At 56.8% G+C, this 27,647-nt stretch overlaps 2 protein-coding genes across 5 annotated transcripts in view; one reads left to right on the top strand and one right to left on the bottom strand.

Moving 5' to 3' along the window:
• The window catches only part of CBL (Cbl proto-oncogene), a 44,265-nt gene extending 35,325 nt beyond the window's left edge, over nt 1-8,940 (top strand). Inside the window, exons 13-16 of the mRNA XM_075774669.1 lie at nt 190-345; nt 839-942; nt 1,409-1,591; nt 4,256-8,940. Of these exons, the coding sequence (XP_075630784.1) occupies nt 190-345; nt 839-942; nt 1,409-1,591; nt 4,256-4,536 (724 nt within the window). The 3' untranslated portion in view covers nt 4,537-8,940. The remainder of the gene's footprint in view (nt 1-189; nt 346-838; nt 943-1,408; nt 1,592-4,255) is intronic.
• Nucleotides 8,941-13,851: 4,911 nt separating this feature from the next.
• On the bottom strand, nt 13,852-25,489 carry MCAM (melanoma cell adhesion molecule). 4 transcript variants are annotated; one of them, XR_012838772.1, is made up of 15 exons: nt 25,292-25,464; nt 20,333-20,460; nt 20,012-20,222; nt 19,833-19,903; nt 19,640-19,727; nt 19,260-19,439; nt 19,045-19,172; nt 18,719-18,881; nt 18,508-18,629; nt 18,065-18,203; nt 17,830-17,951; nt 17,595-17,730; nt 16,732-17,453; nt 16,172-16,289; nt 13,852-15,286 (listed from the first exon to the last, which is right to left on the bottom strand). XR_012838772.1 is itself a non-coding variant. In XM_075774670.1 (15 exons), the coding sequence occupies exons 1-15, from the start codon at nt 25,356-25,358 to the stop codon at nt 15,257-15,259; spliced, it is 1,845 nt and encodes a 614-aa protein (XP_075630785.1). In that variant the 5' UTR covers nt 25,359-25,464; the 3' UTR covers nt 13,852-15,256. The 4 variants fall into 4 exon arrangements, 2 of the variants coding, with proteins under 2 accessions (XP_075630785.1, XP_075630786.1); XM_075774670.1 differs by having other exon boundaries at nt 16,732-16,873; XR_012838773.1 differs by lacking the exon at nt 16,172-16,289.
• Nucleotides 25,490-27,647: the final 2,158 nt, after the last annotated feature.

Raw genomic sequence — 27,647 nt, 5'->3', positions numbered from 1 at the left:
GACCTTGTGCCAGCGTGTCCTTGCAGCTGGGCTTCTGAGAATCCTGAAAACCAGGTTATTTCTTTAGGCAGGATCACTATAAGATGACTGCTTATTACTTCTGCTGTGGATTTTGAAGCCACTTTGATATTAATTAGATTTGGCGTAAATGTTTTTCTGATGTTTGTATCTTGTTTCTTCTGCTTCCAGACCACTGCCTGTACCAAAACTGCCTCCTGGAGAACAGTCTGAAAGCGATGAAGACACCGAATACATGTCACCATCCTCTCTGCCTGTGGTGCCTCCAGGTCCTGCTGTACAAAATCCAGAGATCAAAATGCCTTTGGAAATGACTCAGAGTTTACGGTGAGATTCTGTTTGTATGTACCGTGCTTCCTCTTCACAGCTCTGGGAAAGCGTATTTGTTGACAAGGGTGGAGATTTTGCTTGCTCGGTTTGCTGAATTGCCCCAGTGATACTCACCAGATCTAGACTAACACAGCTAACTGTAAATGAAATGTGACTACTGCTCTTTTGCAGAATCCTTATACAGTATTACAAGGAGTCAGATAACCACCCCGCCCTCTTTCTGCCAGTAACCTTTTGAGAGCAGCAGCAACTGAAATTCAAAATTCTATTAAAAGGTTGGGTTCTGGTGGTATCAATTAAACTTTTAAGCTGATATGCTGTATTGCAGTAGACGTTGCCAGAACATTTTCTGGAACAAATATCCTTTCACAGAACAGCGGTGATTTCACTTTGAAGCAGGGATCTGTGCAGAATCTCAGTCACAAAGGCTAGGTGGCGGTGATTGCCCACTGTCGCTTGTCTGACGGGAAATGTGTGTTCTCTCCCTCAGAGTTTTAGACCGCGACCAGCAGACGGATGGCTGTATGTATGAAGCAATGTACAACATTCACTCCCAAGCTGCGTCCTCTGCTTTTGAGATTGTCAACACTTCTGGTGAGTGGGTGTGCTAAAACAGCAACTGAGAAACTGGGGTACAATGAATTGGTCCAGTCCCAGATGGAATAGGGTTTTAGGCTAAATTAAATGTTATTTGCTTTCACTGTTAAAGTAGCTAGGATGAATGTGGAAACATCTGGGTCTGGGTACTGCAGAGTGCATGTGGGAATGCTGTTGAGAAGCCTAGTTGGAATACAGCGTAAAAATACTCAGCAGTTGTTTAAAAAATTGCTGTTTTGAAGATTTTTTTTTTTCTGGGCAGCAGCTGTCAGTCCACATCTATCATAAGTATTTTTAATCTAATACTCTCTTCTGGAAAGAGCTTCCATTGAGTGTAGGGTGCTGGCAGCAAGACCTTAGTCCTCTGTCCTGACAATGTTTGTGGACTACAGAGGAACAGAGTCTGCCTTGATAGCCAGAGGCTCTGTTCAGCCCCAGAGCTCAGAATGCGCCTCTTTTCTAGATGAAGGGGATCTGGCAGCAGCCACTGCCAGCAATGGCCCTGAAGAGTCAGAAAACGAAGAAGATGGCTATGATATCCCCAAACCACCGCTACCAGTTGCTATTGCTCGTCGCACACTGTCTGATATCTCCAATGCCACACCTGCCTTCAGCCGAATGTCTTTGGAAAATGACCCCGTAACAGGTTAGAGAACACTCATATTCTTCGTGTTGTAGTGAGTACTGATGGCTTGCTATGCACGTTTGAAACTTCTGTCACTCGCTCAAGGTTTTCTATGTAAGCTGTAAAATCAGGTTTACAAGGCAGAATTACACTGATTCTTAGGTGCTCAGTTTGATTTACAACTTGGAATGGACTGCCTTGGTCATTTAATCACTGAGCTAGCAAATCACATTTAAATCACAGTTAGGAAAACCTTTCCTCAGCTTAAAGAATATTCCTTAAGCCACTGTTTCCTACAAGGCATGGCATACCTGTTATACCAGAGCGTACCAGGGCGTGAAACAGAACTTCAGAACATTACAGCTGATCACTGCTCCCAGTAAAAGGTGACATGGCTGGCCTTGCAGAGCTTGTGTGGCTGTCTTGGCTGCGGTTGTTGCCAGCAGGTGGCACAACTGTACTGTTTGAGGCTGTCAGTTCCTTTGAGCAGGGACCGAGTGGCTCAGCAAGGTCAGCTTGTTGTCCCTGGGGAGTAGAGGACGTCTTGTTCTTCTGGCTGCAAGGCACATTCTCCAAGGCAGGACCTAAAGGCTCGTCTCTTCAAGAGCCTTTCTGAATAATGCTTGACTTATTCCCTGCAACCGCCCAGCAGCTCTAAAGGAAGCTCTAAAACTCTTCTTGTTGGGGGGCTTGCAGCATGTCTGAACACCCCGACAATTTGCCAAGTAAGAGGAGTGAGTTTCTTTTTCCTCCTGGAGGTAGATGGCAGGCAGAGACTCCTGTACTCAGGACCACTTGCCCGAGTCTTCTGTTCACCCGCTCACCAACTCCTCCTTCCCTGATCTTGCCCTTCTTCAGCGCAGAGAAGAGTTTACTAGGGCAGAGAAGTTGATTAGCTTTTGCCACTCCTATTTGCTCCCTGCCTCATTTTTTAAGCCTGTCACCGTGTCTGTAGAATGTGGCTGACAAGGATAAAAAGGGGCAGAGAGAGCTCACATCCTCCTCCCAGATGAAGTACTGAGCTTAATCATTGATGCCTCTTTGTTTATACAGCCCTGAAATAACAATGCTCTTGTCCTGCTTTGTAGCGTTAGGAGTTCTGCTAATGAAAAACGCTGTGGAAATGCTGATTGTTACTGCTCTGGGAAGCATGTGCAGTTTTCTGAAACCCTGGCTATTGGCTACTGCTGAAGCCTGATGTTAAGCAAGCATGACTAGTATGGAGTACATTTTGGCAGAGTTATGTTCTCATGCATTGTGCCTTACAGTTTAGTTTCTTAATTGTTTACCAAAAAAACCTGTGCTAGTGGTTGCCCTTTCAAATTGACCCATGGTCTCTGAGATTTGATCCGGTTCAAGCTGAAGCAGCTATTTTGAAAGAATTTGAGGGAGAGAAGTGGGTAGGCCTTTTTCTCAAATGTACAAAAAGCTTTCTATGTGTAAGAAGCTTGAACTTTGAAGATTAGGGAGTTGAACTGCATTGTGGTTGGTGAGGAAGCTTCAGCGAATCTGTTTTCTGAAGGCCCTTCTCTATCTGAGTGCTTTTGGTACAAGTTTTTCAGAAAGGCTCCACAATGACGGCTCTTTTCTGACCAGTGCTGCAGTGCCCACTCTTAAAAAGGGATTGCTTGAATTTGTCTGTTGTACATCAGTTCTACTGCTAGAAAACTCTGTCTTGAGTGCCTTGAGGAGCTTCTCCAGAAGACAAATAAAACTTTCTTTAGGGCGATGTCAAATATTTATGCAGAAAAGTTTCCTGTGATTTGCAAAGTAGGAAAAAATGCTTTCTGCAATGATACAGGAGGTTAGAACTCAGAAATTATCAGATGTTGGATTAACACATTAAGCAATGTGCTTCTTCTCCAAGGCAGTAGCTAAATCCTTGGAGTGTTTGGTATCTTGTTTGGTTTATTGGCTATTCTTTTTTCTTCCCAGGAGTAGTGCATGATGTGGCTACTGGCAAGTGACACATCTGAATGACTAAGACAAAAGGCAGACCAGGCTGAGCTTACTGATCTGCCGTAGCTGCCAGCTGTTAGGTAGGGTGAGCTTCAGCAGGAGCTCTTGTAGATGGCCCTGGCCTGCTGATGGGCTGCCAGAGGAAGAGGAACAGATCCTTCAGAGAACATAATTCATTTGCTGGAGCGCTTGTGATGGATGATGGATGAGTTGTATCTGATGGATCTGGTTTTATGCATGCACTCCCTCAGCACACTGCAATGCAGACAGCAGTTCTGTGAGGAGAGATCAGCATCTGGGCAGTTAAACTGGAGGTTGCTGTCTAATTCTAGAAGGAAATGGGATGTTTGGTAAACTTGCATATTCTCTGTGTCATTTTTTCCCAGCAGGTCTCTGCTTCTTATTCTAAGGCTGATATCTGAGCTCTGCTCACACGCACGCATACATCCCTGGTCAATTTTTTCTATTTACGTGGTCTTACCTTAATAAACGAGCCTGATGTGGCCTCCTAATTAAAAAAACCCTCCGTAGCCATTTTTGCACACGAGAAGGGAAGCTGAACTAGTCTGTACCGTTGTGCGAGGGATAGGCTGGTTGGAGGCAGTGGTGCAGCTTTCAGTGGCGTGTTTTCGAAGTGCCGTTTATCAGTCTAATGTCATTCCCACTTTGTTCCAGGCAAGAATCACATGTCCTTTTTTGAAGTGATGCATTTATTTCTCCTTCCAGGTTTTTCAGATGGCTCTCAAGTTCCAGAAAGGCCGCCGAAGCCGCTGCCACGAAGAATAAATTCTGAGCGGAAAGCAGGGAGCTGCCAAACGGGCGGAGCCAGCAGTGGGACCAGTGCGTCACTGCAACTCTCCAGTGAGATCGAGAATCTAATGAGCCAAGGCTACTCATATCAGGACATTCAGAAAGCACTGGTCATTGCACATAACAATATTGAAATGGCCAAGAATATTCTCCGGGAGTTTGTTTCCATTTCCTCCCCTGCGCACGTGGCCACATAGCACATTACCTCCACACCTTCAACTTCTGTGGACCAACTGCCTGGGCAGCTGTAGCCCAGCTACGCACCAAAGGGGAAGGGGGTTCCTTTAGAGACTTCGTGCTGAGGTCAGTCCTGCCTCTTAAGAGAATCAGTTATCAGGTTTTTGTGGTTCCAGATTTCAAAGCAGTGGAATGAAATGGAGCAGAGTGGTGTTTTATACAGTGTACGTCTTGGAGTCCTTTACCCCTACCTCTTGTTTGAGAGAACAGATTTATTTCCGGGGTGTTGGTAGAGAAAGGTATCGCGACAAGGGATCCCTGAGCTGATGCCCTGGAGGCTGGGGGGAGTGTTTTGTGCTGTGAATTCTAAGTGAATGCTCTGAGAAACAAAGTCTCGAGGTCGGTGTGGTGTGTCCTGTGGTTCATGGTACTAGGTTTGGATCTGTTTGCTGCTGTGTGTCTGGCTCAGGATTTTTAGAGCAGCTGTGGGAGGTCACTTTCTGCTGGGACTAAATGGGAGACTTTGGAAGAATCTTTTGATTGCTTCCTGTTTGCCACGGCGTTTCCCTCTTGCCTGTAATAATAGCATTTATTGCTTATGGTTAAAGTCCTCCCTTTTTGCCTGGAGGTAGCGTGACTAGCTTCTGTCAGGCATTTTGATCTTGACGGTGCTGGGAGTTGGATTTCTCTCATACGTGTCCTCTTGCCGGCAGCACTGGCAGCACCAGATTCCAGGCAGCTAGATGTGCTGGAAGTTTTGCGTGTTTTTGAGGGGTGGGAGAGGGTGGGAAGGATTTGAGAGAGAGCAAAGAACTGGCTGCCGCTTCTCCTTTTTTAGCCTTGAGCATTTTGTGCTTCAATGCTCAAACTTGATTGTGGCCCTGCTGGGCTTGAGCAGCCGTCACTGGACACTCCCATGCACTCTTTCTCTAGGAATGTTGCACCTGGTAAATATGATGTTTTATTTAACTTAATTGCATGGTGGCTGTTGCAGACTAGTGGCCTTCACGCACTTGCCATCATCTCCTTCAGAGAGCTTTTGCAGGAGCCAGCTGTCTTCGTGCCAGGCTGTTTTGTGGAATTGGTCGATGCAGCTGATGTATTCGTTGGTATCTTACCTGCTTTGCAGTAAAAGAACTGCGGCAGTTCTCTGCATGGCTATCAAAACAACATGAGGGCTCTTCTTTCCATTTCCATTACTCTGAGGTATTGCCAGAGCTTGTGTTAAAACAAATCTGGGAAACTTCCGCATTTGCAAAATAATCACACGGCTTTAAAGGCAGCACTCGGCTGTAACGCTGAAAAAAACCTGACTTGCATATTCAGCTACTTAACTGTGTTCATATATGCTTGATGTGCGAGAAGTGTGGGGTTCCTTTTGAGAGGATTTAAATCAAGTGGGGAGACACAGGTCACAGCCTCACAGATGAACAAGTGCTCCGTGTACACTGAGAGGCTGTTAGGCTTTTGAAGCATGTCTAGCATTATTTGCGTCTCTCTGAGGGCAGCAGTAGTCACTAGGCAAAGGGTTACAACTTCAAACATTGTTGGAGTGATTACAGCAGTTGGATGCCGTTTAGCCTCTCAAAGAATCTAGTAGCTGGGCCCAGATCTCGGAGAAACAGATTGCAGTTGGCAGAGAGGACTTAACAAGTATTAGCAAAGGGAACGAAGCATTAAATGTTTGTTTTATGTAGAGTATACGTTCCTCTCTAGATCTACAGCTCTATAAATTGATGCAGTGGGTTCCAGGCAGTTGAGAAGTACAAACTGTCTCTCTTTACTACCCTCCTTTCTGTAGTAAAGAAAATGTTCTCTGTAACCATAAGGAGATCTCCTGCAACACTTACAGGCCATCACCACCGTTGCTATTTTGGGGCCAGGTTTGAAACTTGCAAATGCAGCGTACTGCTGAGATTGATGTCAGTGGGCATGGTGCTCTGCAGAGAGAGGTCAGGCTCAGGCAAGAGCAGGGTCTGACCTTGGTGAAGGTCATGTCAGTGCACATTGCACTCGGGGGGAAAAGAGCTGTTCTTTCTTCCTCTGCCCACAGGAGCAGCAGTCAGCGGTCTCGTGAACCAGTCCTGCTCTTTCTGTGTGAAGTACTCTGCCAGGTATGCGTGGCAGCCTTGGGCAGTGTGTCTGTGGGAGCTTCCAGAGAAGCAAGCCCAGCACTGGTGCTGCTGAGGCAGGAACGTGGGGCAGCTCTGGTGGGTCTCTCCGTAGACCTTCATGTTACACTTGTGAGCCTGAGCAAGCAGTCCTAGCGTATGGGAGTTACTTCCTGGCTTTGTTCTGGAGAACCAGGTAAAGACCCTTTTGTGAGGGAGCACTACGGTTTTGTTTCCCTCTTTTTCATATTCTCTCCAGTGCTGCCACTAGCTCCGTGCTGGGTTTGGAGCCACTTCGTTTCTGGCTTGCTGTGTAAGCTCAGTGCGAGAGCGTTCACGCGTGGCCTGTGACTCTCGCCACTGCCAAGGCTGCGTAAGAGCCAAGTCCAGCCAGCTAGAAAGCCTTAACTCTTGTCTTGCACAGTGTGTGTGATCAGAGTAGTGATGCCCTGTCCCATACAAGCCCTTTATTACAGGCTTGTTGTAATGTTAAATTAAATCATGCCTGGCAGAGCTATTACCGGCCTGTCTTAGGGGTGTACGTGCTGAGAGGCGTTCCTGTGGGTATTGTTGCAGGTATTAGAGAGAGCAATCTTTGTGGCATGTATCACTAATTTTTCTGCATGTGTCCTTTCTGTGCACTGTTTGTGTCTTAAACTGATATAAGAAACTTAAGTTTTGGCTTTTCTTCCTTAGACATGTAAGTGTTTGCTAGTACCACTGAAGTGCAGCAGAGTCCTGACCATGTCTTATGGCTGTGCTCTGTGAAGTCAATCCAGGCACTGTACAGTGTATTTTTGGTTGTTGTTCTTTCAGAAAGGTAAGCCTAAGATTGATTTCTCTTTTTTCCCTTCACCTCCTTGATCTGTAGTCTTCAGAAGTTAACTTTATGACGCTACTTTAAAAAGAAAGGAAAAAAAAAAACCAAAACCCTGAATGTCTAGTGCCTTTCTTAAGGGAATGCTGCATCGCTAGGCTGGATCTAAGTATCTATCCCTCTGTGAAAAGGAAGAGCCCGAACTAGACAAGCTGTAAAGATGCCTTCGAGCGTGAGACTGCTTTGAAAAGGGTGAAAAGAAGGAGCAAGAAAGATGGGCAATTGTCACTTCAGCTGTCACACTGGGTTTTGTAGTATTTCAGCTGTGGAGGGTTCCTACGTTACCTAACGGTGACTTGTCTGGGCCGGTGCTGTACTAAGCTTGGCGTGAAGACGGTAGAATTGTATGACAGGCTCAGTTTTGCTTGTAACAAAATACGAGTTCTGCTGGTAAAAAATGCTGGTTTTCCCCCTACCTGTCAACCCCGGACACGAAGCAAGCAGAAAACATTTTGTGCAGTAAGAGTTGGGCACAAAATGTGTGGGACCAGGATGTGTCTCTGCACGGCGAGCAGCAGGTAGCTGTGGAAAGCTGGCAAGTACTGGCTGTTCTGAGCAGGGTTTCCAGCTGACCTAGGACGTTCAGTGCCACCGTGGCTGAACGGGAAGCCGAACTGAGACGTACCCTGCCAGGGGGGTGGTAAAACTGGTCTGCTGCGCTGCCCTTGCGTGTCTGTCTCTGCAAGCGCTGCAGCTTGAGGCATGGGGTGTCTCTGTGGGAACCAGCAGGCTTCTTTCACTACCAACAGCGTCTCTGCATGCCCTTCCCTGAGCCCTTGCCTTGGGGGAGCCGGATCGGCTCCGAGTGCAGCATGTTGCTTCCTGCACTAGACCGATTACGCTACTGGAGCTAATCCTGAGGCAGGGTCATTGTTGTAAATGGTTTTCTTTCAGTTGAGCAAGAAAAAATGCAACTCCCGGGGCACTTTCGTAAAGGTGCCACTTTAAAAATTAGTGGGGAATAAGGACGCTTGTTTTTAAAGTTCCTAATAGAAATCTTTTTTGAAATTCCCAGTGGGGGGGGAACAGTTGTTCTTTCTCTCAAATGACAAATACCGATTTGTATAATATCAGTGTTAAAAATGTTGAGATTTTCACAAAATATTTTAAAAAAAGTATAATAGTGTCATTAATATAAAAATATAATAGCAGTATTTAATCCTTTCAGATCTGTAAAGAATAAGGAAAAACAGAAGGTAAATATTCTTACAGAGAGTAGCTGAGCTTTAAGGTTCACTTGGTTTAAAGAAGTCCTCATTTTGTTTGCAAAGGCATTGTTAATGTTTAGAGGTTATACTAATGTTATTTATTAATTGTTTCCATTCTTGTATGCTGCCCACTAAGAGCTTCTTTGTTTGGGATTTCATTCACCTGTGTCAGTAAAAAGAAAACAAAACAAAGTTTTATTTTTAAATAAAATTTCCTTTGTTGTAGCAGATCGTCTGCGTTGCGTTGGTTCTGTGAGGCCTGGAAAGAGACCGTCCCGTTCGAGCCGGTCTCAGTCGGCTTGTTCAGGGTGCCGCGGCCCGAGACGGTCAGGTGGTCGCCTGGACCTCTTGCAGACGGTGACCGGCTTTGTAGCTGCTGTACCACACTGACCCGTCACGGTCACATTCCCGCCATGGGTACTGCCACACAGCGAGCAGGCGGGAGTCGCACGGCGGTCACACCACGCGGGCTGTTCCGAGAGCACGGCAGCTCTACGAGAAGCGATTAATAGAGTCTGTAATCCAGCAGGACCTGCCAGAGTCTGACAGCCACATTACCAGGCTCCTTACCACCCAGAGACGAAGGGAGGCCAGAGGGTGAGGACGCAGGGGTCAACTGAGGACACAGGGGTCACCTGTGCTCAGGTGAACCCCTCGAAGAAGTCACCATGGGCTCAAAGGAGGTTATAGGGGGTCAAAGGAGGATACAAGGGCCAACTGAGTACTCGAGGGGCAACTGAGGTCGTGTGAACCCCTCAAACACGGCTCTGTGGGGTCAAATGAGGTTAATTGGGGTCAACTGAGGACACAGGGGTCAACTGAGGACGCAGGGGTCAACTGAGGACATTGAGGTCAACCGAGGTCGTGTGAACCCCTCAAACACGGCTCTGTGGGGTCAAATGAGGTTAATTGGGGTCAACTGAGGACGCAGGGGTCAACTGAGGACACAGGGGTCAACTGAGGTCGTGTGAACCCCTCAAACACGGCTCTGTGGGGTCAAATGAGGTTAATTGGGGTCAACTGAGGACGCAGGGGTCAACTGAGGACATTGAGGTCAACTGAGGTCGTGTGAACCCCTCAAACACGGCTCTGTGGGGTCAAATGAGGTTAATTGGGGTCAACTGAGGACGCAGGGGTCAACTGAGGACATTGAGGTCAACTGAGGTCGTGTGAACCCCTCAAACACATCTCTGTGGGGTCAAATGAGGTTAATTGGGGTCAACTGAGGACGCAGGGGTCAACTGAGGACACTGAGGTCAAGTGAGGTCGTGTGAACCCCTCAAACGGCTCTGTGGGGTCAAATGAGGTTAATTGGGGTCAACTGAGGACGCAGGGGTCAACTGAGGACACAAGGGTCAACCGAGGTCATGTGAACCCCTCAAACACGGCTCTGTGGGGTCAAATGAGGTTAATTGGGGTCAACTGAGGACGCAGGGGTCAACTGAGGACACGAGGGTCAACTGAGGTTGTGTGAACCCCTCAAACACGGCTCTGTGGGGTCAAATGAGGTTAATTGGGGTCAACTGAGGACGCAGGGGTCAACTGAGGACACAAGGGTCAACTGAGGTCGTGTGAACCCCTCAAACACGTCTCTGTGGGGTCAAATGAGGTTAATTGGGGTCAACTGAGGACGCAGGGGTCAACTGAGGACATTGAGGTCAACTGAGGTCGTGTGAACCCCTCAAACACATCTCTGTGGGGTCAAATGAGGTTAATTGGGGTCAACTGAGGACGCAGGGGTCAACTGAGGACACTGAGGTCAAGTGAGGTCGTGTGAACCCCTCAAACGGCTCTGTGGGGTCAAATGAGGTTAATTGGGGTCAACTGAGGACGCAGGGGTCAACTGAGGACACAAGGGTCAACCGAGGTCGTGTGAACCCCTCAAACACGTCTCTGTGGGGTCAAATGAGGTTAATTGGGGTCAACTGAGGACGCAGGGGTCAACTGAGGACACAAGGGTCAACTGAGGTCGTGTGAACCCCTCAAACACGGCTCTGTGGGGTCAAATGAGGTTAATTGGGGTCAACTGAGGACGCAGGGGTCAACTGAGGACACAGGGGTCAACTGAGGTCGTGTGAACCCCTCAAGCACGGCTCTGTGGGGTCAAATGAGGTTAATTGGGGTCAACTGAGGACGCAGGGGTCAACTGAGGACATTGAGGTCAACTGAGGTCGTGTGAACCCCTCAAACACGTCTCTATGGGGTCAAATGAGGTTAATTGGGGTCAACTGAGGACGCAGGGGTCAACTGAGGACAGAAGGGTCAACTGAGGTCGTGTGAACCCCTCAAACACGTCTCTATGGGGTCAAATGAGGTTAATTGGGGTCAACTGAGGACACAAGGGTCAACTGAGGTCGTGTGAACCCCTCAAACATGGCTCTGTGGGGTCAAATGAGGTTAATTGGGGTCAACTGAGGACGCAGGGGTCAACTGAGGACATTGAGGTCAACTGAGGTCGTGTGAACCCCTCAAACACGTCTCTGTGGGGTCAAATGAGGTTAATTGGGGTCAACTGAGGACGCAGGGGTCAACTGAGGACATTGAGGTCAACTGAGGTCGTGTGAACCCCTCAAACACGGCTCTGTGGGGTCAAATGAGGTTAATTGGGGTCAACTGAGGACACGGGGTCAAATGAGGACAGAGGGGTCAAGTGAGGTCGAGCGAACCCCTCAAGTACATCACTGAGCTGGCAGATGAGGTTATTGGAGGGTCAAAGGAGACCAGAGGTGGTAAAAACGAGGACATGGAGGTCAAATGAGGTAGGTTGAACCCCTCAAAGACATCCCTGTGAGGTCGAATGAGGTTACTGGGGTCAAATGAGCCCACGAGGGTCCAAGGAGGATAAGAAGGGTTAAATAATATGAACCGGGGGCAAGCGAGGGGGCAGCTGGAGTCAAACAGGCTCGAGCACTACCCCTCTAGTTAAATGGCATCAAAGGAAGGGCAGGAGTCACGGTGGCCGTAATTTGACCTACGTCCCTCTCCGCTCTGTGGCTGTGACCACCTACGGAAGGGGCGCGCACGGTCAGCTGGCGCAGCCTGCCCCATTCTGCCAAGCCGCCGACTGGCAGCGGCGTCCAGCAGTGTGTCCCACCGGCCCCAGCTGGGAGCAGAGCGCTGAGCCAGAAGCACCTGACGGTCCAACACCAGAACTGACAATTGGATTTATTCACGAGTTAGTCGCCTTTACTACAGCTAGTAAGACAAGTCGCTGTTAGACCTCCATAGATTCTAATACTGCAAGTAGCGCTGAGTGACTATTAGTTTCTACAGAAGCTACTGAGTCATTTGTTAAGGCTAGTGGAATCCACTGACAGAGTTGGGGTTAGCATGATTAGTGTTTACAGTAGCTGTCATTAACAGAGAAGTCTTATTTTTTTATTATATTAAAGTATTACAGCTATCCGATAACAACCACTGTAGACACTAAGAGTTATTAATAGTAATTCAAGTTTTAGACTTCATTCTATTAACGCAATGGTCTATTAGTAATTATTAGCGTCTGCAGCAGTGAGTAGCAAAGTTTTCATACAGCTTCTAATAACGGAACTATGTATTAGTACTTACAGTAGGGAGTAATACAACTAGCTATTTCAACCTGCACACTATCTATTAGAATCTAACTACTCATAGTGATCATGAGTAGTAGTTACAGTAGCTGGTCCTAAAATTATCTATCAGAATTTATCAGAATGTATTTGTAGAGTTATTAGTATCTACAGTAGCTGGAAATAAGATTTTCTTGTATAATCTATCGGTATCTAATAACACTCTTATTCATTAAGTAGTTACTAGAATCTACATTAGCTAGAAATACGATAGTCTAGTAGAATCTGTAACAGAATCTATTTATAGAATTATCAATACTCATTATTAATGCAATTATCTATTAGAATTATTAGAATTCAGAAATGGAATTTCTTATTGGTATACGTAGTAGCTAGCCATACAATTTTGTCTCATAGTCTATGAGAAGCTATGAACAAAGTTATCTATTTACGTCTGTATTACTATTATTGCAATTATCTATTAAAACCTACTACTAATGGCATCCAATAAATTAACTCCCTAGTTGTATTTAGTATCTATAGTAGCTATTAATACAATTACCAATTAAAATCTATTAGAGTGTATCAATAAGAATTATCTATTAGGATCTAGAGTAGCTAGTATATGAATAAGAAGTCTTGTATTCTATTAGAATTCTTTAAGGGAAAAATCTATTAGTATCTTCAGTAACAATCAATACAATTAACTACAATGATAATATCTATTAGAATATAGTGACAGACCTATCTATGAGTAGTTATTAGTATCTATATTAGCTATTAATACAACTAACAGATTCTGCTGTTGGGATCTATTGAGTTCTATCAACAGTATTATCTTTCAGTACCTACCGTCACTAGTAATATCATTATACATTACAATCTACTACTACTACTATCTATTAGCATACATTAGCAGGTCTATGAGTATTGGTGGTTATTAGTGTCTGTACTAGCTGTTAATGCGATTGCTTATTAGAATCGATAGAATTACAGGTTACAGGGGCTGTAAACACGTCTTCTGCGAGAACTTCGTCAGGATTACCAGCTAGTCGCTATCTGTGCCTCGTGAGCCGTTGCCTACCGCCACCTCTTCGTAGCTGGTGCCAGACTTGTCCGCCACCTGTTCGCGGCGTCGCCTATTACCAGCGAACAGAACACCTTTCCCGGCCCCGGCGCAAAGGCGGGTGCAGCCAACCCTGTTCCGCCGCCTTCGTCCAGGACGCAAAGGGCGGCTTCCGGCAAAGGCCGCGCCACGGCAGCGCGTGCCGCTGCAGATGCTTTGCCGAGAGCAGCCGGGCCGAGACCCCGGGGCAGCGGCCGCCAGCCCACCGCGACCTTCCGCTGCGGCGTCCCGCTGCCAGGGGCCTGGGGGAGGAGGGGTTCGAGCCGACGCTGCCGATCGAAGCCCGTGTCCCGGGTTGAAGTCCCGCTGCTGCGGAAGCAAACCTAAAGGCGGGAGTGCGCAGGGTGCCGCCCAGCCTTGGTAACCTGCTCCTGGGGCCGGGAGCCTTGAGGCTGAGCGGGGATGGGAGAGGGACGCTGCCCGTACCGTCCCAGCGGGGCCTGCTACGGGAACAAACTCAGAACGCGCCTTTGAACTTTGTACTTTATTTTCACATATATAAAAAAAACCTTGCAAGTATCAGACAAAACTTCTGGAAATTTACACACAATCCAACAAAAAATATATATAAACCAAAGCTTTTGCTTCGACAACACTTGTAGCTCACGAGTATAGCTCACCGCTCGTTGGGGCGCTGGCCGCCGGGCTGCTGCACGGCTCCCCGCGACCGGCAGAGGATGCTGGGGGTGCGCAAGGGGACGCGTCTCCTGCCGCCCCGCGCCCAAGGGCTGGGGGCAGGTAAGCCTGTGGACAGCGTAGCGCTGAGAGTAGGTGACTGAGAGGAGGGGGGGCTGCGGGCGGCTGATCTCTCTAGGAGGAGGCAGGAGGGAGAGCCACGTTTCCGGCAGAAGGCTGGGACAGGCCGGAGCAGCAGCAGCCAAAGGCAGGCTGCTTGCCCCACTCCCCTCTCCACCCCCCAGCTGCTCTGGCATCGGCTCGGCTGCGGGGCCAGAGGTGCCACCGAAGCACGGAAACGAACCGGCTTTACCTGGGGCTGGTAAATGTTCAGCACAGAAGAAAACAAACCCTGAGACATCGCCGACTGGCCCTGGCCTAATACTCTTTAGTTTCAAATTTGGGGGGCACTCCGGGACCCGCTACTGCCAGCGGCTGTGCAGCCCCCTAGAAGCAATCCAGCTCCCCGGGGAGTGGGGAGAGGGAAGCCCTCCCCCTCGAGGCAGCGCAAACCAGAGAACCTAAGCCCTCGGTTTGGCACGTGCCGGAGAAACGGGCGCCCCGTCCCTGCTCTGCCAGGCACTCGCCTCCCATAGGATCACCGCTGCCCGCCGTGGAGCTGCCAACCTGCACAGCACCGCCGAGACACGCTGGGCTAAACCGAGAGACAAGAACGGTTCAGAGGAAAAGCAAAGCGCTAACACCTCCCCAGCAAGTGGCAAATGCCGCTCTAACACCCCACCTCCATTCTTTGCTCATCTAACCTGCACACCACTACATCTAAGGTGCCTGGGACAACCCAAAAGTAAAAGTAAAATTTCACCAGCTTTTCCGAGCAAGTTTGGGGTAAAAACGCATCAAAACCTTCCCACGCCAGTACAGGACAGATTTCCTAAAAAAGCCCAAATCCTTCCACCGGGTAGCTTAACGGCGTATTTCTTTTTAATATTGCTATTGGCTTCTCTGTAGTAGTAAGCAAGTCCAGCTTCGCTGCTGCTAAGTCGACAACCTGCAAGCCCACGGTTGAGGTAACAGACGGGTGAGTCAGGGGGGTGCCCCCCGCGCATGGGGTCTCAGCACTGTGACGCACTAATCGTCTCTGGTCGTGCTCCCCAGGTACTGGAGCAGGGGTGGGACAAGGCGATCCAAGAGCAGGAAAGGTTTGAAGGAAGAAAGCACTTAGTAGATTCCCTCTCTAGTTTCTCACATCGATGTATTTCTCGCTCTTCAGTCCACCAAAACAGACAGAGGGGGGAAAAAAAAACCATTTAGGGGTGAACACAGAACCAGGCCCTGCGCTGGAGGTGTCTGCAGGACAGACAGCAACGTCGTGAGGGAGAGCCACCAGCTCGGGCCACCCGCGGCGGCCGAGCGTCCACCCCAAGGCAAGGGGCGGCGAGCGTGAGCTGCGCAGGCAGCAGGGTGAGCCTGGGGTCATCTCTCGGTCTAAGGCAAATAAAACCGCAGAGCGCTCAGGTGCCGCCTCCTGTGGCTCCGCAGGACGCACAAGCGTGACGAGCCCTGCCTTGGCACGGCGGTGCTCCGGCACCGGTGCTGTGAATAGTTGCTCAAGCGCCCGGTGGCTCTTGACCCCGGGTGAGAGCCAAGCACACAGCTCAGGGGACTCATCCCGGCCCGCACCGAGAGATTTGGTTCGGAGATGCCAGAGCAGGGCCCGTTCCTGCAGCCCCCGCTCTGACTCCCGGCAGGAGACGGTCAGGTAGTTCCCTCTCCCGGCCCCCCACAGGAAGCCCAGCTCCTGCTCCAAGGAGCACCGAAGGCGGCAGTGCCCAGGGCAGCGGGCAGGGTGCTCCCAGGAGGTGCCAGGGGCTGGCAGAGAGCGGAGCTGCCCACGCGCAGGGGAGGACCGCTCCCACGTCCTTGGAGCGGAGAGCTGTGGCTTTGTCACCTCCCCTCCCTCCCACGGCCCCTCCTGAGTGCTGATGACGGATGATGGAGGCCCATGCAGGGTGGGAAGTGCTGGGAAAGGAGCTTGCAGAGAGGAGAAAAGCATTACCTCGACGCGCCCCCGTACGCTCCTCACCACCGCTCCCAGCCCTGGGAGCGGCCCTGGCCCTGGGGAAGGGCAGCGCACGACGCTCTGTCCTACCTGGTCAGCGGGAGGTCTCTTCTCGCCGTTGGCACCCTGCAGGAGCCCCGCCTCTTCGGAAAGTTTATCTGACTTAACTTCAACTACAATCTTGTCTTTACGTGCCTCTGGCTTTGTGCTAGGGGAGGGAGGTGACAATTTTGAGATATATTTGCGATACCAAAGAGGGCACGTGGCCGGTCGAGCGAGGCCAAGCCCTGGGGCTCCATCTCGGGGGATGCTCTGGAGCGGGGCCAGGGCAGAGGAAGCCCAGGGCTGAAAGAGGCTCCAGCTCAGAGAAAGCTTTGGGCTGCCCAGCGCCTCTCTGGGGAAGAGTCCCTTGGCTGCTCTACCACTCTGCTATCCTCCTCATCGCCTCCCTGCACGGACAGGGCGAGCAGTGCGGAGCCCGGGCCGTGGGAAGCCGGAAGCGCTGCAGAGACCCCAGCACGGTGACCCCCAAGGCCGCACTCCCTCCGCCTTGGGCAGGGAGCAGCTGGTGCAATGAGATGGGAAGCGTGAGCGATGGCAAGCGCCTCTAGCCCCAAGGACTCCCCGGGAGGGCGGGCGGCAGTGCTTACATGTCCTGTTTCCCAGCGCGGCCACACGGGATCTTGCCTTTCTTGTGCAGGAAGTAGATGACAGAGCCCAGCACGGCCACCACGAGGATGCAGACGATGATCGCCACAATGATCACCCCTTTGCTCTCTGGTGTCTTTTGATCTAAACGCAACGGGAGAGGAAGAAGTTAATGCCTGTCCCACCCTGACGCTCCCCAGCTTCTGCATTAGTGCACCCCTCTGGGGACAAGGAGAGGGCCCCTTCCTCCAAGAAAGCCCCGTGGGGACTCCAGTGCCCGGTGCTCCCCCGGCTCCCTGCAGGATGCCGATGCCAGTACAAAAACGCTCCGTTAGGACAGTTTCTGTACGAATACGCTTTGCATTCTGCTCGCGGCTGCCGCGCCCCTGCGTGCCACAGGACAGCTTACAGGGTTCCTGCAAGGCAGCAGGCTGTCCCTTTGCTTCCTCGCCCAGCGGCCCCGGGCCGCAGGAAGCTGCACTCCATGGTCTCGCTGGGCTACAGGACGAGGACGCGCGTGCGGCTTTCCCACCGCTGCAGAAACTCCGCTTCCCTCTCGCCTTGGCAGGGAGGGAGGAGCCGTGCAAGAGCCAGCAGCCAAGCCTGCGTCCCCAGGCCAGAGGCGAGCACGAGTCCCGTCGGCGGCGTGCTCCCGCCAGAGCCCGGGCTGACGTCCGCGTGCCCCCCGCGCGGTGCAGACACTAACCTTTTCTGATGGACTCCACTGGCAGGGCAGGAAGGGAAGGAAAGAGACAGAGCTCAGCCACGCCGCGGCAGCACGGCACGCACGAGCGCCTGTGTGAGGGGGACTCATCCTTCTCTGGGTTCCCGGGGCAGAGGGCAGCGGGCAGCGCCTGAGACTCACCGAGCAGCTGGATGTGCTTCTCGCTGACACCCAGCGCGTTGGAGACCCTGCACATGGCTCCGGCCCGCAGCAGGTCGTGGTTCACACGCACTGTCAGGTTGCTGGCGATGTGCTGATTTTCAATGTACTCGTGAGCCTGCGAGGGGCGGAGGCGGCCAAGGAGTCAGTGCCCGAGGCAATGCGCGGCCCCTCTGAGAGGCCACGGCCTGGCCCCAGCACCCTCCCCAGCTCTCACCGTCCCGTTGACATTCCAATGGACGGAGGGCCTGGGGAAAGCGATGGCCTTGCAGGTCAGGTTCACCACCTCGTCTTGCCGCACATACATCGGGGAGCTGATAGCAACGATCCGCGGCTTCCCTGTGGGGAGGGCACGTCAAGCGCCCACGGCTCTCGGGGGGAGCAGGGCTTACGCGGGGCGGCCGAGGCTCCCTCTGGCAGGGTGACGTGCCCACACACGCGTCGGTTCTTACCCTGAACAGCCACAGCCACCTGCTTGCTCTGCTCCAGCCCCGGCACGCTTGGTGCGATCACCTTGCAGCTGAAGTTGCTGGAGGTTTCGAAGGTGAGGTTGCTCAGAAAGAGTTGGTTCCCTTCCGCAACCTTCCTGCCCTGTTGGGAAGGGATGCCCCCCAGCAATGAGTCCTGAGCACCAGACCCTTCTGCACCCAGCACCCCAGGCTCCGCGGCTGTCCCAGAGGGGCCCGGCCCTCCCTCCTACACACAGCGAGCGAGCCCTCTGCAGTACTGGCCAGAAGGTCAAGGGGTAGCGATGGACAGCGCAGGTCCGTGCGAGGGGGAATCCTGCCCCTGGCCCCTCTCAGGAGAGATGCAGCAAGCTCCTGGCTCTGCCTAGTTTGCTGCAAAGCCCAGGCTTGCTGACCCCGAGCGTGACAACACTCGAATGCTGGCTCACCTTCTCGTCCCTCCACTGGTAGTCCAGGGCCACGGGGCTGTGGGCGTCACAGCTCAGCCTCACACTGTCCCCTTCCCGAAGGGGTGAGGATGGCTCCATCTTCACATGGACCCCTTCAATGTCTAGGAGAGGGATGAAGACCAGGGCAGGGTGAGCAGGAGGGACCGGGCCCCCACCACAAGGCACGCAGGGTCCCATCCCCCTGCCTTACAGTTCACAACGAGCTCCACATCCTTCTCCAGCTGTCTCATATCATCCAAGTCCAGGGTCTGGCATCTGTACAAGCCACTGCTGCTCTTATTCACATCGTGCAGGTTCAGCACCCCACTATTGGTGTCCGCCAGCGACGTCAGGTCCTGCCAGCTGTCCTCCAGCTGCAGGCAGCGGGGAGAAAGCAGAGCTCGTAGCCCCACGCAGGCACCCTCCACCCCAGCCGCTGCACCCCACTCCCCAAGGCCCTCTGGGCAGGGGACAAGGAGCAGCCAGGACGCGAGATGCCTGCCAAGGGAGAAGTGCCCAGGTCCCCTCTGGCCTCACCTCTCTCTTGTAGAAGCTGAAGACAGGCGCCGGGTTCCCGTCGGCCTCGCAGACCAGCTTCACGTTGTCCCCTTCCTTCACCAGTGCCGAGGACGGCACGACCTGCAGCTTCACGTGCTGCGCGGGGTCTGGGGGAGGAGGGGGCGGGGAGGGTCGATGCGGGGCCCTGCCACGCAGCACCGGCCAGCAGGCACGGCTCCCAGCCCCTCACTCACAGAAGATGGTGACGTTGACCCGCTGCGACTCCACGTCACGCCTCTGTCCCCGCAGCCAGTAGTGCACGGTGCAGTGGTAGAGGGAGTTGCGGTCCTCCCGGGTGACGTGGGTGAAGAGGGTGCTGCTCACCGTGTACAGCCCGCTCGACTCGCGGGTCAGCGTGTACGGGATCTTCACCGCTGCAAGGGACACGGCCGCTGTTCCCAGCCTGCGCGGAGGCCGCGGAAGGCAAGGAGGGCTCCCTTGGGAGCACAGGGCTCCTTTTGGTGGCCACGGGCTGCCGGTCACCGGCCAAGGAGACCCTGGATAGCGCAAGCGCGCCCGCCCCTCTCCTGAGCAGGCAGATGCAGCTCCCCATCCCCATCCCCATCCGACTCACTCTTTTCCTCCGGCTGCAGCTGCTCCCCATTCTTGTGCCACGTGATGTTGGGGGGTGGGAAGCTGTTCCTGCTCACACACTGGGCAATCTGCAGCGGCAGAGAGAGTCTTGAGCGCAGGGTGCCCCCATGGGGAGAGGGGAGCCTGGCACGGCTGGGAGCCCCCCCCGCCCCCCATGCGGGGCCTCTCCTCACCTGCGGGATGTCGCTGCTCTGCACGGAGATGCCCCCTGGGTTGGCCGTGATCTCAGGGGCCTCGGGGACCTCTGGAAAGAGAAGCCACCCAACATGTATTTGTAGGGGTGGGACACGATGCCCCGCTGGCCCCGCAGAGCAGATGCACGGCCGTGCTGCTCCCCTGCCCCATCACTCACTGTAGACGTGGAGCTCGGTGCGGTTCTCACCCACGCCGTGGCTACCCGCCCCAACCTGGCACACGAAGGTCCTGGCGTCCTGCACCGTCACCCTGCTGATGGAGAGGGCCTTGTCCTCCCCCACCGCCAGCCGTCCCTTGTAGTCTGTGTTCTCCTGCACGACCTCACCGCCCGCGATGCGGCACAGCCTCACCAAGTTGTTGCGGTCGATCTGCGAGGCAAGGGGCCAAAGCCAGGCTGACGGGCAGCGCAGGAGAAAGCCTTTGGCTAGCGGCCACCCCAGCCCTCCGCCCACCGCTCCTCTCCCGGGCCAGCACTCACGTAGAACCAGTCGATGTAGGTGTAGGAACCATTTCCAGGGATGTAGAAGTTGCACTCCATCCTGGCCGTGCCCCCGGTCTCCACTTCAACCACTGCCGGCACGGAGACCTCCAGCCGGCTGGCCGCAGCTGTGGGACGGAGCCCGTCAGGGGCAGGCAGCACAGGGAAGCCCCCGTGTCTGAGCCAGCAAGGGAGCTGAGCCCAGGCCTGTCCCCATCTCCGTCCCCCAAAGCGGGTGGGGCAGAGCCGGGTCCTGCGCCAGCATCCCCAAGCACCGTGTGCCAGCCCGGTGGGAGCGCCAGCCAGCAGCGCAGCCCCGCTCCCGCTGCCACGCTGCCTTCTGCGTCCACGGAGAGCCCGTGGGCTCAGACCACCAACCCTGTTCCCAGAGAGGGGACAAGGCACGCTGCGCCCGCACCACCGCTCTCCCCAGAACGCCTGGAGACAACCAGCCACCCTACTGCCGTCGCAGTCCCCGCCAGACCTGCCCTCCCCGTGGCATCCCAGCCTTGCTGAAATGGGCAGCAGGACCTCCGAGCCCTCAAACTCCCCCGCGCACCACCGAGCCAGGGAGCATCCGCACCCTGCCCGGGGATGGGTATGGCAAGGGGCTGCGTCTCCACAGCCCGCAAAGCGAGCGGATGGATTTGCCGGCTGCCTTAATCTGAGCGCAGGGCAGCGCTGATCCCCCTCGCATCCCGGAGCGTGCATCTACGGCCCCGGTCTGAGCCTGTCCCAGACCAGCACCCACCGCACATCGCTGGCCCCAAGGGCCAGGCAAGGAGGTGTCAGGAGGTTAGCAGAGGCAGGGGAAGGGGCTGGGTTCTGGAGACCGAAGCTGGCGCACAAGGGCTGCACCTTCCCGCGGCCCGGGAGCAGAGCCCTGACGTCAGCCTGCGCGGCCCCCGCAGCGGCCCCGGGAGCTGGGGCGTGAATGAAGCGTTGTGCTCCTCTGCAGCGGGACGGGGCACGCAGGGCAGCAGCTCAGGGTGGGTGCCCCAGCCAGCTTCCTGCTGCTCCCTTTCTCCCTCCAAGGCAAAAGGGGCCTTCGGGGAGGCCGCATGCCCCCAACCACCACGGCCATGGTGCAGCCGGGGCTCCCGGGTCCCTCCCCAAGCTCTGACCCCGCCGCCCAGGGAGGAACCCAGAACCCAGCGGTCGGACCGTCCACCCCTGCAGCGTACGCGAGACGAGCCCCTCACCGCTCCTCTGCTCCCTGCCCACAGAGCGAACCCAGCGCTGCCCGCCCGTAGCACGGGTGGCTCCAGGGACCTGCACCCCCAGTGAGCGGAGTCTGCCCACCCCAGCACCCCACCTTCCCTCCCAGCCCAGCTGCCCGCTCGCCCGCAGCGGTAATGGAGCTCCTGGCCACGCTCCAGAGCGGCAGGGGAAGGTAATGGCTATTGATCCAGGACAGGGAACAGAGTAGCTTCCCAAGGGGCTGGGGGCAGAGCAGCCCCCGCCGGACAGAGCAGAAACAAGGGCTGCATCACCGCAAGGCTGGGAGCGCCATCGCCGTTGACCCTGCGGATGCCAAAGCAAGGGGGGTCTGCACGCCCTGGGCTGGCACGCAGCCCTGCGGGAGGGGACCGTGGTCCGTTCCCCAGCAACAGGGCCAGCCACTTGGCACCCACGGCCCAGCCCAGGTACAGGAGCCGGGGACAAGAGGCTGGAGGAAGCCAGCTGTGTCAACAGCTCCCTCGATAGCGCCGCTCGGTAACAGCCACGGAGCCTCACAAGTGAGGCAACTTCAAAGGGCAATGCCGTGCCCGCAAAATACTCTTTGGAGTGGATACGTGGTGGCACGGCCCCAAAATGCAGCCAGGAGCACACAGCCACAGCAAAGGCCCCGTCTCACAGGACTAGCCACCTCAGGACACCCCAGCAGCCAGCTTTTGGCCCTCATCCCTCCCATCAGCACAGTACAGTTGTCACTAAGCAAAGAGGAACAAGCAAATCGCTGTGCAGGAAAGGAGGTGCTAGAAAAACAGGTGAAAGCCCCAGAGATAAGCATGCACCCGGGTCAGGAAACTGGACCGAGCGTACACAGGAAGAGATAACTCTGCCTGAGAGACGCCTGCCCACCTGTACGACCACTACTTGGCTGCCCGACGCAGCCGGGCACCCGCAGACTCGGGCACGCCTGGGGCACGCCCCAGCTGCCCCCTGCACCCTCCCCTGAGCCCCGAGACCCCTGGGCCGCAGGCGGCCAGGCCAGGCTTTGCGCCCCCATCATTTTTAGACCTTCAGCATGGGCACCGGGCAGAGGGAGAGCTGCTGGCCCACCCCGCTGACCTGCTCGGCATGAGAGCCCTCATGCGAGCAGCGAAGCAACAGAAACCATGAGCTCAGAGCTGGAGAATGGCTGGTATCCGGGGCTGGCACGAGGCACACATCCCTGCCTCCCACCCATCCACTGCCCTCGAGGAGGCGGACGTGGGCACTGCAGCCCCCACACCCTGCCTGGAACAAGGGCTCACTGCTCCCCACCTCCTCCAGGGCAGACTGGGTACCAGTCCTCCCCCAGGCTGGACGGAGCACCCAGCAACATCTGGCGCAGCGAGGTGGGGGGCACAAGGCCCCCCCAACCCTGGGGACACAAGGCTTCCTCCCGCAGCTCCAGGATCCCACAGCCAGGCCAGGCGCGGGGGCACGCCGGAGAGGCACTGGGCACCGGCACCCTGGCATAGCAGGCTCTGGGGACATGGCGATCCTCCCTTGTGCCCAGTGTGGCTGCAGACACCGGTTCGGCGAGGGAAGCTGGGCAGGGCTGGGGAGCCATCAGCACGCTGAGCTCCCGCCTGCACCGCGCACCCCAACTACCTGGCACGGCTCCAGCGGGAGACCTAGAGATCTGGAGAGGACGTCTGCAGCAAGCAAGCAGGGAAGGGAGGAGAGCCCCCGTGCCTTTCCATCTGGCTGGCGGACAGCCGGCCAGCAGCCAGAGCTCCACAAGAACAAAGATTTGCTTTTAGAGCCGGGGAAGGGGGTGGGGAGTAGCACAGCCCCTCCGCCAGCCTCCTGTGGAGCCGAGGTGCGTGGGGAGCCAGCGAGGAGCACGGCTGCGTTGGCGGCGCAGAGGCCCCAGCGCAGAGCCCCTGGCACGGAGCGGCGAGAGGAGGGGCACCGCAGGGGTCTGGACCCGCACGCGGGATGCCTGAGGTTTCCGCGGGTTTCTCTTCCCCTCTTGGGGGAACCAGCTGCGGCCAGACCCCTCCCGCTCCCAACACATGCACGCACGCTGCCCCTCTCTGCCTTGGCAAGGCTGCCTTTCCTGCACAGATTCCGGAGCCGGGGTGCCCTAGCTCCCACGGAGCGGGATCACCTGCATCCCTTCTTCCTCACAGAGAGGAGAAACAGGCCGCAGCGAGCAGCGCCCGCACCCAACAGCCTCCGCCCCAGCCCTCGCTGCGCCGGGGCTGGGGAGGGAGCCAAGACTCTGCTGCAGGAGGGACCGGCGCCTTGCACCCCCAAACACCCCCACCATTAGGACCCAGGCGTGCGCACCAGGAGAGGAAAGGCTCACAACCCCAGCCCTACGGCCAGGCGGCAACTCCAACAGCCGGAGACTGCTGCGCGGAAGGGGCGAGGGCGGCACTGGCAGCTCCGGAGCGGGCTCAGCCCCCCGCCCTGGCAGCACAGTGAGCGCCCCAGCCCCAGCCCCAGCCTGGGGACGGCTTGGCTGTGGCCCATCGCGCTTCTGGGAAGCGTCGAGCCTTCCGTCGTGGCTGGGCTTGCAAACACACCGACGCCGCCAACCAATAACCGCCTCCCTCGGCACATGTGCCGTGAGGAAGGGGATCCCAGCACGGGCCCGGGGCCGAACCGGGCTGCGCTTGGCTCGGGTGTTCGGCCCCCCGGGGTGCCGAGGCCTCGGCCGGAGCGGGCTTCCCCAGCGCCTGGGGCCACCTCCGCAGCACGGCTGGGCAGGGACAAGGCGAGGAGGCGGCAGGGAGCAGCCAGCGCACCGGGACCGCTCCCTGGCCCCCGGCGAGGGGAGAGCGTGCTGCAGGGAGCGGGGCAGGGCAGGAAACGCAGCCGCCCCCGAGGGTGAAAATGGACTGGAAAGAGGATAAAAAAAGAAAGCGTGAAAAAAAAGCCAAGGGAAACAGAGCGCTCAGGGAAAAACTCCTTAGAAGGAAAGGGGTGGCTGCTTCCTAATAACTCGACCGGTTCACCCTGCCGCACAATGAACGCACGTGGGGGCACCCCGGCACCCTGCCCCCCGCACCCTGGCCGCTGCCCCCACGGAGCACAGCCCCAGGAGCCTGCCACCCTCCCCGGCCGCGGCCCGGCCCCCCTCGGGGACGCAGAGGGCACCCCTCACCCTGCCCTACTTTAGGGGGGCTGGAAAGGGGCCCCGAGAGCGGAAGGGGGCACTCCCGGCTCCCCACAGCCACACCTACCTCCGCCGCCGCGGAGCCCGGGGACGTGCGGGCGAGGCCACACGCCCGAGGGGGGCTGCTCCCACCGCGGCTCCCCCGGCACCACAGTTTTAGCATTCCTGGCCCGGAGCCAGGCAGCGCCCAAAGGGCGTCAGCTCTGCCGGCTGCCCGGGCTGGCCCCGGAGCGGCTCTGCGGAGAAGACCCCGCCGGCTGCCGCCCCCTCGGAGCGCGCAGCCCCGGCGTTGAGGTCGCGGGCAGAGGCCGGCAGACCCCGGCACCGCACGCCCCTGCTGCCGGAGCCGTGTGCCGCCGCAGCCCGGCGCTCCCCGGGCACCGGCGAGAGCGCGGCCGGCGGCAGCACGGGGCGAAGGGGCACCCCTGCCCGGGGACGGCTGCACCCGCCGCTCCGCTCCGCGGCGCGGCCCCGGCCCCGGCCCCGGCCCGGCCGCCCCCGAGCGCCCCGCCGACCCGCCGCCGCAGCGCCCGCAGGTGCGCCCGCCCCCGGCACGGCCCGGAGCGGACCGGCACGGCCAGGCACCCGTCCCCGGCAGCGCCGCGCCCGCCGCCACTCACCGCAGCAGAGCAGGAGGCAGCAGCCCCAGGCCAGGGCAAGCCCGGCCGCCCGTCGCCCCCCAGCCATGCCCGCCGTCGCCGCCGGCTGCCCGCGACTGAGCGGGGCCGCGGGCTGACGTCAGGCGGAGGAGGAGGCGGCGGAGGAGGAGGAGGAGGAGGAGGAGGAGGAAGGCGCGGTGCCTGCCCACCGCCCGCGGCCGCTTATCACCCCCCAGCGGCAGCCGGCCGGGCGCCGCCGCGCCGAGCCCCGCAGCGCCCGGCCCAGCCCGGCCCAGCCGGCAGCCCCGCGGGCGTGCGGACCCCCGCCCCCGGCCGCAGGCAGCGGGCATCGCGGGGCGCTCGGGTCCCGGCTCTGCCAGACGGGCCCCTGGCTCCGACCCCCGAGCCAGCCCCTCCCCGGCTCCGCACGGGCCCTTGTCAGGTATTCCCGGCTCTGCTGGAGGGGGTCGTTCCAGCTCTGCTAGCAGGCGGCGGTCTGCCCGGTCCTGCCTGCCCAGGCTTGCAGGGGCCGACCAGAGCAGGCTGCGGGCGCGGAGGGAGGTGTAGGGTCGGGCCGGTTTCCATGGGGGCCTGGGGAATGCCGGAAAGGGGGACAGTCCCTCCGAGTCCCACCTCCGGGCGTCGGCGGGTCCGGCTGGCAGCGGGGCTTCGGTGCAGAACTGACCGGCTCCCCCGCTCGGCCCCGCGCTGGCCCAAAGCGCACCCACAGCTTCTGGGTTGCCTTTGAACCCACGCAGGCAGGCTCAAAAATAGGGGGGCTAAACCATTCTTTGTCTTTGCCGGGGCTCTGAGACACCTGAAGACAGTGGAGACCTTGGGGAGCAGCAGGGACGCGAGGGTGGTGCCATCCCAGGCGGGTCGCCGAGGTCTGCAGGGTTTGTGCCCCAGGCGCTGCCCTGCCTCAGTTTCCCTGCACGCTGTGCCCCCCAGCCCCGCAGGGAGGCTCTCTGCGAAGCCCTGTCCCTGTCCCCGAGGCAGGGCCCCAAGGCACGGTCCCGCTCTGTGGCGCACAGTGAGCCGCGGCCCCAGCCCCCGCGCAGCTGCGGAATAGGGCGGCTGGGGAAGAGCCGTTAGTTGGGGTGACCGGGGCAGCACGCCTAGCCGGGGACCGGCCGGGGGCCGGCCGGGGGCTGGAGGGGCTCTCAGGGCTGCACAAGGCTGCTATTATCCGGGGGTAATCACCCAGCCCGAGCACAGCCCATCCCCTTCTGCAGCCCCAAGAGGGGACCTCCCCACGCAGACCTGGGGGAGAACAACAAACCTCCCCAGGTGCTGCGAGTTGCCCACAGCCAGCCATGCGGGACACCCGGGTCCAGTGCCCCCGCCCTGTCGCAGCCTGGCTCCGCGCTTCAGTTTCCCCCCTGGGTCAGTCGGAGCCAGAGGGGCTGTGTTGGAGGACAAAGCACTGGGGTTTTCGTCTCCTTCAAAGCCCTTCTTCTGCCTCCCACACTCTTGCTCCCCGTTCACGCAGGACTCCCAAAGCTTGCTGACCTGTTTGCTCCACCTGAGGACAGGCCCAGAGCTGCCCCGGCGTCTTCTGAGAGCCGCGAGAGCGCTCTCCTCCAGCTCTGGGCCTGGGGGCTCTGAACCTTTGCGTACCCTCTTCTCTCCTCCACTTGCTTTTCCTGCAGCGTGAGCTGCGTTGCGGGCCCCACGCAGCATGGGCTGCACCTCTCTGACCACCCTGAACCACTCTGGGGCCGGGCTGCCAGTTCCCCTGGGCCGCAGCATCCCTCCCGGGCATCTCCAAGCACTTCTCCTACTCCCAGCCCCTCCAGCCCAGGCAACCCTGTGCTGGCCCCCAGCCCCAGCCCCGTTCCCCGGCAGTGCCATGCAGCAGCCCTTCCCATGCCCTCCTCCTGCCTCGGCTGTGTGCCTGGCCAGCCCCCCCCCAACACTTTCCCAGCCAAATACACTTGATGATTCATCGGAAATGATTAAATTTTTCCCCACCAGATTAGTTGCTTAAAATGGCAACGCTGGGCAGTGATAAGGCTCGTAGTCCTTGCGCTGCCGTGCGGAGGGGAGGCCTGCTCCCAGGTGGCGTGTTCACTGGGAGGAACAAGTGCAAGGGAGCTGTGCCGTCACCCACAGCCTGCTCAGGAGCTGCTCTCCGGCCCCGCGGCTGCGGTGTGGGGATGCTCTCGCAGCTGGCGGTGGCAAGAGCTCCCCGTCTGCAGTGGGAACATCCGCCCCCTGAGCGGGTGCCCAGGGCTCGAGGACCCCCTGACACTGTGCTCACGCTTTCCTCCCCCTCCAAAGGGCAGGATGCAGCACCAGAGGAGCATCAGGCTCTGCTCCTCTTGGAGGAGGGAAGGGCACGTTCCATTTTGCACAAAATACTGCCATTTAAGCC

The sequence above is a fragment of the Balearica regulorum genome, chromosome 23 (genome assembly GCF_011004875.1).
Source record: "Balearica regulorum gibbericeps isolate bBalReg1 chromosome 23, bBalReg1.pri, whole genome shotgun sequence".
NCBI lineage: Eukaryota > Metazoa > Chordata > Aves > Gruiformes > Gruidae > Balearica > Balearica regulorum.
This window is presented reverse-complemented; position numbering and strand designations above follow the sequence as displayed.

Excerpts from the sequence above, each read along its gene's own strand:
- MCAM (XM_075774670.1), bottom strand. The coding sequence starts at position 25,358 with ATGGCTGGGGGGCGACGGGCGGCCGGGCTTGCCCTGGCCTGGGGCTGC. Across the intron at positions 17,952-18,064 it reads GGTGGCTGTGGCTGTTCAGG|GGAAGCCGCGGATCGTTGCT; the intron begins GTAAGAACCGAC and ends CCCTCCCCACAG. Across the intron at positions 15,287-16,171 it reads AGAGACCTCCCGCTGACCAG|AGCGAGAAATACATCGATGT; the intron begins GTAGGACAGAGC and ends GGTGGACTGAAG.